The 12,122-nt window shown below is 45.0% G+C and overlaps 1 protein-coding gene across 6 annotated transcripts in view; it reads right to left on the bottom strand.

Annotated features, from left to right (window-relative positions):
- Window positions 1-12,122, bottom strand: part of wwp2 (WW domain containing E3 ubiquitin protein ligase 2) — a 247,327-nt gene that overhangs the window by 126,127 nt on the left and 109,078 nt on the right. For all 6 annotated transcript variants that reach the window (XM_070898209.1, XM_070898214.1, XM_070898210.1 and 3 more), the window contains one exon: window positions 9,465-9,561. In XM_070898209.1, coding sequence (XP_070754310.1) covers window positions 9,465-9,561 — 97 coding nt within the window. The remainder of the gene's footprint in view (window positions 1-9,464; window positions 9,562-12,122) is intronic.

The following is a 12,122-nucleotide window of genomic DNA, read 5'->3' as shown; positions in this document are numbered from 1 at the left end:
TAACAGTTAAGAAATCAAGTTCAGACATGACAAAAGCATGGGTGAGGATTTTGGTGCCACTGGAAGTTAGGCAGGAGAGGAGGCAGAATCAAGCAATCTTGGTGCGAGATAGGATGTAGTGTTTGAAACGCCTACGTTCAGTAGAATGGTCTGATTCAACCTAAGCTCATGGCCAGGGATGCGAATAATAATTACCACGGGAACAGGGTTTATGGCAGGTGCCAAAAACAACAGCTTCAAGCTTCCAGAGATCCAGTTGAAGGAAATTTTGACTCATCCAAGTCTTAATGTCAGTCTGACGGGAAGAGGTGACTGTGGGAAGAGGTGACTGTGGGAAGAGGTGACTGTGGGAAGAGGTGACTACGGGAAGAGGTAGCGAAATAGAGCTGGGTATATTCAGTATACATATAGAAGCTGACCAAGAAGACTATTCAATACAAATTTTCTCTCTACAGTAATAGTTCCCAGTCCAAAAAACCTTAGTCTATTTTAGATTCATTGTTATAATCACTTTTCCAGGTCAATATTCTAAATATAAATTCTAAATATTTTAAGGTGTCAAACAAATTTCTTTGAAATATTGGTGAAAATATCCATTTTTGAGTCGTACCTCCTTTTCTCCTTTTAACTAAAATCTTTGCAACTAAAGAAACTAGCCAGCATTGTTGTAATGGAAGTGCTCTAACCACGAGGCTGTACAAACGGATACAGAGATTTTTTTTTTTAAATTCGTTCCGGGATGTGGGCTTCGCTGGCAAGGCCAGCATTTATTGCCCATCCCTAATTGCCCTCAAGAATGTGCTGGTGGTAAGCCGCCTTCTTGAACCGCTGCAGTCATTGTGGTGAAGGAACTCCCACAGTGCTGTTTGGGAGGGAGTTCCAGGATTTTGACCCAACAACGATGAAGGATCGGCGATATACTTCCAAGTCAGGATGGTGCGTAACTTGGAGAGAAACTTGTAAGTGTTGTTCCCATGCATCTGCTGCCCTTGTCCTTCTAGGTAGGAGAGGTCGTTGCTGCAGTGCATCTTGTAGATGGTACACACTGCAGCCACGGTGTGCCGGTGATTGAGGGAATGAATGTTTAAGGTGGTGGATGGGGTGCCAATCAAGCGGGCTGCTTTGGACTGGATGGTGTCGAGCTTCTTGAGTGTTGTTGGAGCTTTACTCATCCAGGCAAGTGGAGAGTATTCCATCATACTCCTGACTTGTGCCTTGTAGATCGTGGAAAGGCTTTGAGGGGTCAGGAGGTGAGACACTCTTCGCAAATACCCAGTGCCTCTGACCTGCTCTTGTAGCCACGGTATTTATGTGGCTGGTCCAGTTGAGTTTCTGGTCAATGGTGAACCCCAGGATGTTGATGGTGGGGGTTCGGCAATGATAGTGTTGTTGACTATCATGGGGAGGTGGTTAGACTCTCATTTGTTGGAGATAGTCATTTCCTGACACTTGTGTGGCGCAACTGTTAATTGCCACTTATCAGCCCAAGCCTGAAAGTCATCCAGGTGTTGCTGCATGCAGGCATGGACTACTTCATTTTCTGAGGAGTTGCGAATGGAACTGAATACTGTGCAATCATCAGCGAACATTCCCGCTTCTGACCATATGATGGAGGGAAGATCATGGATGAAGCAGCTGAAGATGGTTGGGCTTAGAACACTGCCCTGAGGAACTCTTGCAGCGAGGTCCTGGGGCGGGATTTGTGCTCGAGTTCACTGCAGGAATGGAGAGTCAAAAGGGAAAGAGCAGGTGAGTGAGACTAACGATTGCTCTTCAAAAGAGCTGGCGCAGATTCGATGAGCCAAATGGCCCTTTCTGTGCTATACTATTCTATGATTCGATTGGTGACTTGCAGCTACACTCCGTGCATATTTCTGCATTCTCGACATCGGCATATTGAGGTCACTTTGTGCTAGGAACCCAAACTCCAGAAAATCAGTGTTACACTGCAGAAAGGGACTTGTGCTGATGGTACAATGCCACCAGCTCCTGGGGGTTTCACTTTCCGTTTCCGAGTTGAAGCAGACCCCCAAGTCAGTAAAAATACCCATTTACCACACAAGTTCATTTCTGTGCAAGGTTCTATTTTTCCAAAGTTGTGCTTAATCTGTTTTTATTTGAATGATTTTTATGCCCTTAAATCCTCAGTAATACTTCAGATAACCCTGACTCTCCCTTCAAAAGGAGTGAATAGTTTTGGCCTCAGACTTCATGGATAATGTCATCATTGGTGCCCTACAGTCAGATCAATCAATTAAAGATGCTTTCAAATCAGGTTCTCAGTTCCCTTCCTATTGAGACAGCGCTTCCTATAACATAATGTGGCGCATCCAACTGCTTGAACTGGCCCATTGGTTAGAACTTATTCTGAATGACTGTTGAGGTTAGGATCCAAACTGTTTTATCTGAATGGAAGTCCAATGCTCTTGTCATTACACAACCAGGCTGCCCTATATCTAACTTTGTTTGAATTTTGAGTTGCCCCTGTTGCTTGGGTTGCATGATATCTTGATTCAGAGACGGTGCTGACATTTAATCAATCTGCCTGCTGTTGGCTCATGACAATGCTGAATTAATGCTATCTCATTATTTGAATCTGGTGATGCTGCACAAAAAGCATCCTTGTAGATTTAAAAGTAAAAGAGAAAGTGTGCATGCAACACACACCCACACTCTGGCTCTACTATTAGGTACGATGGGCCCAAGTTTCGGCATCTGGCGAAAACGGCGCACCTCCGAGACTTACGTGACCTGCCTGGGCTCGAATATTCTGCAGCAATTCTCCGGTCCTCCTGGACCGTGGCGTGGCGCGGCGCAGCGTAGTCTCCCTGGGGAGGAGCCTGTCTGCAGGGGGCGGGGCTAGGGATCATGCCTTCTTCTCAGTGCCGGCTACGTTGCGCAGGCGCGTTGGTGCATGTGCGCCTGTGCACTGGCTCGGTGGAGCGTGGGTACCTGGGGGGGGGGGGGTACCGGGAGGAGGGTGGGTGCGTGGGTACGGGGGGGGGGGGGGGGGGCGTGGGTACAGGAGGAGGGGGGGGCGTGTGTACGGGGGGGGGGGGGGGGGGAGCGTGGCAACGGATGGAGGGGGGAGCGTGGCAACAGGGATGGAGGGGGGAGCGTGGATTGGGGGGCAGTCAATGATCGAAGGGCCGGAGGAGAGAGCAGGGGTGCCTCCTTCCAGCTTCTCCCCCACCCCACACACACCCACCACCCTCCCACGCCAAACACACACACCTCCTCACATCCATCCCCACCACACACACACCCACCCCCCCCCCACATACACACACCCACCCCCCCCCACACACACCCACCCCCCCCACACACACACCCACCCCCCCCACACACACACCCACCCCCCCCACACACACACCCACCCCCCCCACACACACCCACCCCCCCCCACACACACACCCACCCCCCCCACACACACACCCACCCCCCCACACACACACCCACACACACACCCCTCCCACATCCCCCCCACACACACACCCCTCCCACATCCCCCCCCACACACACACCCCCCCCCCACACACACACACCCTCCCACACCCCCCCCCACACACACACTCCCCTCCCACATCCCCCCCCACACACCACCCCTCCCACATCCCCCCCCCACACACCACACACCCACCCCCTCCCACATCCCCCCCCACACACACACCCACCCCTCCCACATCCCCCCCCACACACACACCCACCCCTCACCCCTCCCACATCCCCCCCACACACACCACCCACCCCTCCCACATCCCCCCCCACACCCACCCCTCCCACATCCCCCCACACCCACCCCACCCCATCCCCCCCCCCACCCCTCCCACATCCCCCCCCACACCCACGCCCTCCCACATCCCCCCCCACACCCACCCCTCCCACATCCCCCCCCACACCCACCCCTCCCACATCCCCCTCCACACACACCTCTCCACACACACACACCCACCCCCACGCACACACCCACCCCCCCCACATCCCCCCCCACACCCCTCCATCCCCCCCCACGCACACACCCCTCCATCCCCCCCCACGCACCCACCCCCCCACATCCCACCCACACACACCCACCCCCAAACACACACCCACCCGCCCCACACACACACCCACCCCCCCACATACACACCCACACACCCACCCCCCACATACACACCCACACACCCACCCCCCCACATACACACCCACACACCCACCCCCCCATCCCCCCCCACACACCCCCCCACCCCCCCACATCCCCCCCCCACACACACACCCACCCCACACACACACCCACCCCACACACACACACGCACCCAACCCCCCCCACACACACACGCACCCAACCCCCCCCCACACACACGCACCCAACCCCCCCCCACACACACGCACCCAACCCCCCCACACACACACGCACCCAACCCCCCCCACACACACGCACCCAACCCCCCCCACACACACGCACCCAACCCCCCCCACACACACGCACCCAACCCCCCCCACACACACGCACCCAACCCCCCCCACACACACCCACCCTCCCCCACACACACCCACCCTCCCCCACACACACCCACCCTCCCCCACACACACCCACCCTCCCCCACACACACCCACCCTCCCCCACACACACCCACCCTCCCCCACACACACACCCACCTACCCACATCCCCCCCCACACACACACCCACCCCCCACATCCCCCCCCACACACACACCCACCCCCCCACTCACACACCCCCACACACACACCCACCCCCCCCACTCTCACACCCCCCCACTCACACACCCACCCCCCCACTCACACACACACACCCACCCCCCCACTCACACACCCACATCACACACCCCCCTACCCCCACATCCCCCACACACACACACACAACCCCCACCCCCCCCCACCCCCCCCCACACACGCACACCCCTCTCCCACCCCACACACACGAACACCCCTCTCCCACCCCCCTCACACACACACCTCTCTCCCACCCCCACACACATTCCCCCCATACACACACCACTCTCCCACCCCCACACATACTCCCTCCCACCCCCCCACACACACAACCCCTCCCAACCCCCACACACACAAAACCCCTCCCACCCCCCACACACACACACACAACCCCTCCCACCACACACACATACACACCCATTCCCACACATACACACACACACACACACACACCCCCCGCACACCTCACTGTCAGATACAGAGAGAGAGACACACTACAGTGAGAGACACTGACAGAGACACCTTCCCTTCACATAAAGGTAGGACTTCTATTTTTTATTGATTGATTACTTATTACTTTGGTCTTGGTGCTTTAGGTGCAGGGTTCCTTCTATTTTTTATTAATTAATTGCTTAATACTTTTTGTGCTTCGTTTAGTGCTTGGTGCTTTAAATGTACTGCTTTGTTTAATGCTTAGCGCTTTAAATGTACTTTGCTTCTTTAATGTTGTTGTGAAGGTGTTTATGGAAAATCCTCTCACTTCCCTTACCCCCCTCTGTTGTGATGTTGATGTGTCCTTTGTGTTTAATGCTTCCCACCCGCCATCTCTGGCTGTGCCTGAACTAAACTTAACTCTAGGTAAGGTTTTTCAGAACTTACAAAAGTGGACACTTACTCCATCCTAAGTTAGTTTGTAGTAAGTTTTCACTGCCGAAACTTGCAAAACAGGCCTGAGTGGCTGGACACACCCCCTTTTGAAAAAAAAGTGCCTTACCTAAAGCCAACCTAAACTAACTCACTAGAACTGGAGCAAACTAATATCCAAGAATTGCAATTTCTAACGTACTCCAAACTAAACTAGTTGCTCCAAAAAACTAGGAGCAACTCCACCCGAAACTTGGGCCCAAAACATCTATCTGCAATAGCTGAACAGCTAATCACTGCCGTGGTCTCTGTACACATTCTCAATTATGTGTGTCTGCACATGATTGCAGATTTACATCCACCCCCATTTGTAAATCTCTAAATTAATAAAAGTGCACAATCAAAAAGGTGTGGCAAAAGTTGTGTGATGAAATGAATTTTTTTTTAAACTTTCCAACATTTTTAGTTCATTTCATCCAATAAAAGTTCCCCAGAGGTACACTACTATGAGATCTCCAGTGCTGGTTTTAATCAATGGTTAACAACTTAATCACTGTAGTCATATATGTGTTTGCTTTTTAGGAAATGTAATGAACCACTGCAGTTAAATTGCTAACAAAACAATGAGGTATTTGTTAATACTGGGGTGTGCCAGTGTCTGAAAAGTTACACAGACCCTGATTTTAGCTGAAAATTAAATGAAAGTATCATAACCAAAAAGCTCAAAGTTTGGTCATAAGTATTGGACAAAGGAGTATCAGATGCAAGATTAAGGTACATAATAATTTCTGCACCAATTTTTCAATAAACACTAACTCCCACTGATATATTTTACAAGTTCAAGAAATCCACAAAACCAAAATATAATTACATCCACAGTATATTCTTTAAAATAATAAATATCTGCAATTCTGTTGGAATGTTGCCATAGTACCTCACATCTGTGGATAAACTGCATCAAATCTAGCCTGTAAAACACAATAACTGTTTGCCTACAGCAACAAAAAACTTTGGACAAAATGTAATTCTCACGTGCTGGCTTAGCACATTTCCGCACCCGTATGGTCCATTTCCAATGGGGAGGATGGCAAGAAAAAAAACACTTGTATTTATATAGCACCTTTCACCTCAGGACATGCCGAAGTGCTTCACAGCCAATGAAGTACTTTTGAAGTCTAGTTACAGTTCTGATGTGGGGAAACGCAGCAGCTAATTTGTGCACAGCAAGGTCCCACAAATAACAATGAGATGACTGACAAATCAAGTGTTTTAGTGGCGTTGGCTGAGGAATAAATATTGGCCAGGACACCATGCAAACTCCCCTGCTCGTCATTGAGCTATGGGATCTTTTACATCCACCTTAGAAGGCAGAAGGGGCTGCGATTTAATTTCAGCTTTGAAAGAGGAAAGGTAAGTCAGAAAGGGAGTTATTCCAAGGCCAGTCATACGCACCCCCTGGAAACCATGACACTGAGAGACATGGGAACATATTACCTGCATAATAATATTTGGTACGAGGAAAATAACTTCTATTTTGGGGTGAGCAATGGAAGAAGGAGAGCAATAGAAATTGAGAAACCAAAAGACTTCCTTTCACACCTAAATTAGCTTGTCATACTGAACAGAACTAAGCTTCATGCAAGATGGTAAAACAGCAACTTGTATTTAACATAGTAAAACGTCCCAAGGTGCTTATTATGCAAGAATTCACAGTTCTATAGACTGCAATAATTGTTTTTTTAATGGTGTAAATGATTTAATCCTGTGTCCCAGATTAATAACTAATGCATTTATGGTACATTCATTAGGTGCTGACAAGGAAAACTGAAGGAAAAATTACAATACCAAGTAGTTTCAGAAAAATCTGCAAAGTTCTGTAGAAATTTTATGAGCTCTGCCTTAGCAGCTTTGCCTTCTGTATCATATCACTATGCAGATGAAGATTACAGCACTCTGTCTGGAGCTGGATTACAGAATTTAGCTTTGCCAGAACCTCATCACTTTCCTTTTTGAAAACATTACAGAAAGTAACAAATACTCAGACAGTCCACGTAATGGACTCTGTTATAATATAACTTTTCTTGGCTAGCGAATACTCTCAGAATCCTTTTCTAAATGGAAGAAATGTAAAGTCTCAAAGACAGAAAAAATGCCAATCAGATTTTAACAAATGAATCTCTTAGATTGACATCATTACTACTTGCGATGTTTCATTGGAATTTTACACTTTGTTTTTTATTTTTATCTTTATAAATCACTGCACTTTCTTCCTCTCTGCAGATCTCCCACGTACCACTCCCAACTCTTGAGCCAGGAGGTTGACTCACTGACTGAAGCATGACAGGTTTGCTCAGCAGGTATCAACCATTATCACAAGGAAGATTCTGCATCTCTGCACTAACAGTATGGCAATAAACCAAAGTAAGCAAGCACCAGTTTTATTTTAAGCGATTTATGTATCAGTAAAACCTGCTGGTTTAGTTTAGAACTGTCGTTGTTTTTAAATTTACGTGGATTGGTAGATTTTAGAGATGTTCCTTTTTCTTCACTCAACAATTTTTCCCTTTCCCTCTTGTCCTTCCTTGAATGCATTGACTTATGAAAGGGACACAGCTCTAGAGGCACCGAGCACCCTCCTGTACCTCAATCAAGTGGCCACTAATTATATATGATCCTCCAAGGGATATTCAGCCATGGGGGGAGTATTATAGACAAGTCCAATCCTCACCTCACCGAACACTCTAATACATTTACTTCCAGCAGGAATCACTGATTATCGAGCAAAAGCAGCAACCCAGACTGATTTATCCTCCCTAATCCAGGAAAATGAGAACAAATGTAGCACCCCTACTAGCTAAAAAGAAACTTCAAATTACAGCTAATTAGGTACTTTTTAAAAAAAATGTTGTAATGTAGGATCAAGCCAGCTATCACACCATAGACCAGCGATAAAACTTGGGACTTTGCTGGTCTGTATGGTTCACATATTCACTGACTAAATTTGAGCTATTAGGTGAATGAGATTTTCCCTTTCTAATACTTTCACTATATTTAACTTTATACACATCTCCCTCCCTCAAATTTTAATCTTATTCAGATAAAAGGTCACATCAATGCAGCAGACTATTGCTGTAAAATATATAGAATCAATACAGTCCAACGACTTAAGTGCAATCATAAATGCCTCATAAAACAAATGCATTTCAAGCAGGATCTTAAACCAGCCAGAATCAAGTACCTTTACTGAGATCATTCCATTCGAGAAAGTGTGAAGATACCTAATTCTGCAGGGGTGAAATTACATAGTTGTAAATCATTATACCCTTTCTAATCAAATTAGAAATACATTATATGGATAAATAAATCCAACTCATAAAAAAGTAAATCAACACAAGTGTTTAATTCCCTTTTACACTGTCCATAAAATTCTGAAAAATTAACTCCTAACGCAAGTGTAAAGGAAATACAAGATAAAAGTTGAATTTTACCTCAAAGTTCTATTGTCTAATTAAAAAAAAATATTCAAATATTGGAATAAACAACAAACCCGATGCAGCACATCAGGGTAGGCATAGGTTTCTGGTACACATTGTCAAAGAAGTACGGTGCTCCTATTCTGCGTATGTAATTCCTAAATAACTGCACACACAATCCTGCAAAAGGCACTTTAAACAAAGCACTTGTGCTGCTGTATCCAAAAGGAAAATAATTCAACATTTGTCTGAATTACCATTTCAACTTTAAAACCCCCTATCTCAAGCCTGTACATATAATTCATCCACCCAGAACCTATTAACCTATAATCCTAACCGATTAAAAATCTGTACTGGATAAAATTCTGCAAAGAAAAAACAAAAGCACTGTTTTTAACAATTCCATCGCTTACCTCACTCTGTCTGGAGAATCACTGGTATATGAGGGTGAACATTTTGAATCATCGTCTTGACTTGTGCTATGATGAATTCTACCATTCTGCAGGAATTCTGTAGAAGGAACATAGAGGTTAAAAACTAACAGACATAATAACCAGTTGATCACAATCTTGGCAAAGAGCTTGCCTTCTCAGCACAAATCTACAGCTTGAAATAAACTACTATTTCCAACCAGCTCTAAACGGATTCAGATAGACTTAATTTAGTTTAATCCGCCTGAACTTTTTCACCATAAGGCACGCCACAGATGACAAAAACATCCAGACTTACTTCAGTGCACTTAGCATGTAAGACCACTAACTTATACTCTTGAGGCGATCACATAAAAAACATACCAGCTCTGTGTAAAGTTTACTCATAATCTCCTGAACAAGCATACTTATCAGGGATAATACATCAAACAGCAGAAGCAAAAGCTAATGGAGACTTGAAATATAAGAATGTGAACAGCCTAAACTACTGTTTAATTTGTTGTTGGGTTGAGAAATTTCACAAGCCACCATGATCGTGCAAGGAGTTAAGTATGCAGTCAGACATTTTCCGTATGAGTGTTCAATGAAAGGTTTCGACTGCCAGGGTTGGTGTCTTAACTTCATAAAAAAATACTTGCACTTTTAATTTTCAACATATAAAAGTTTTAATCTAAATGCCGAATTTATGATTAACTATTCCAATAATTTATGAATTATACAGCTCACAAGATGTCTACAAAATGTTAAAATATTCATAGCAAGTCCAGAATGAATAAAGACTATTATTAATACAGAGCCCTGCAAGTAAATACACAACCAATTAAAATATATTTATGTGCCGTGTAAAATATTTTAATGGAAAATAATGAATACCTGGGAGCAATTGGCAGTAATCAAGGAATTCTGCTCCCATCATAAACCACAAGAGCAAAACTCGGGTAGTTTATAAAGTACGTCTTAACTTGTGAGATTAGATCAGTTTCTATATCAAACATTGGCATTTGTTACTTTTTATTAAAAACAATCCATAGAATTTGTTTTATGTGGGGGATTTTTTTTTACTGCCAGCAACCGACAGAGATTCCAGGTGCCAATACACTCGTAGTTCTTGGTACATCATGATGTTGACAAAGCAGGACAAATAATTGTGATAGCATTATTGGCAGCTAACCTCAAAACTCTCTTGATAATTAACTGCAGACTATACTCATTAATTGGCTCCAGGCTCTCTTCTGTAAGAAGTTAGTTGAATGCTCCACAACAGGAGAGGAAGCTGAAAGCATATACTCTTCAGAATGGAAGCAACTTTATGCCAGTTTAAAAAAAATATTCTTCCACTCATGGAATAGGGAAAACTGTACCTTTTCCAAATAAAACAATTGATAATTTTATATGATGATATAAATCTTTAACATACCAACTCTCTAAATGTTCTCCTCAAAGTAGACTGTTGTAGCCAACAGTTTTAAGAAACAAGGGTTACATGCAGTTGCTATAGATTAAAGGTATAAGGGCAATCTGAATGGTTCCACCATTGCATCTCATCATTAGATGTTCTCCCATATGGGTAAGAATAGCTCCTTATATAAACATATACGTTACTTTTACTGATGGAATATCTCATTTTTGCAATTTATGTTATTTTTAAATGTTTTCAGTAAGCCAATATCTACTACATATAAATATACTATAAAAGTAATTTAAAGATGTTCGCTCCGACTGTTACTGAAGCAGTGAAAAAAAACATGTCCTGCCATTTCCAGCACAGACATGCTGCACCAAACAGCCTCTTTCAATATTGTAAACTTTATGATTCTCTAGAGATTGCAAACACAAGTTCTGTTCGATCAAAACCAAATTTTATATGTGGATTCCCAGCTTCCAGACCTCATTTACTTTTGATTTTGGACATAATCTGATAAAAGAAATAAAAGTTGGCTGTAGGCAGCATATACAAATGTTAATCATGAACTCACTCAATTTTAAATTAGTTCCAAACGTTTATATGACTTAACATTAGGATCATGCTCCGTTTCAAAATTATCAACAGAGATAAATTAAAATTGGCGTAAATTGATATAATTAAAGATGGCCATAGGCAGTCTTTAAAATTTTAACAGTTGTGATGTTAAGTTAAAGACCAAATTTTACATAGCTGTTTAGATCAAACCAAACACAGAAACTCCCACATGGTTCAGTGCATGAATTACATAGGACTACATAGGATATACGATCCTCTGTTTCCTTCTCCCTCATATGCTTGTCTAGCCTTCCCTTAAATGCATACTATTCGAGGTCCGGAGATCAGAAGTGGAGAGGAGAGGACGGACAAGGCACGGTGAAGCGGAGAGGCCGGAGCCCAGAGATGGAGCAGCATGGACAAGGCCAAGGGAAGGCCAAGGGATGGGCCAATAGCGAGGCTGTGAGGTCGTGAGGCTCACATTGGGTACTATAAATTCCACGGAGAGAGAGGTCCTGTGGGAAGGAGGAAGGGAAGGAAGACAGTAGGAGTATGTTTGAGTTGTGTGTATGTATTGGCACATGTGGCGAAGCCTGGTCTCCAATCGTCTTGGATCACCTTGCCACTGGCCAAGACCTTGCAACGTCCACCCCACGAAAAGAATTCACGCACAGGCATCT

This window comes from Pristiophorus japonicus, chromosome 13 (assembly GCF_044704955.1).
Source record: "Pristiophorus japonicus isolate sPriJap1 chromosome 13, sPriJap1.hap1, whole genome shotgun sequence".
Taxonomy (NCBI): Eukaryota; Metazoa; Chordata; class Chondrichthyes; family Pristiophoridae; genus Pristiophorus; species Pristiophorus japonicus.
Note: the sequence above shows the minus strand (reverse complement) of the source record. Positions and strands in the feature narration are given on the sequence as shown.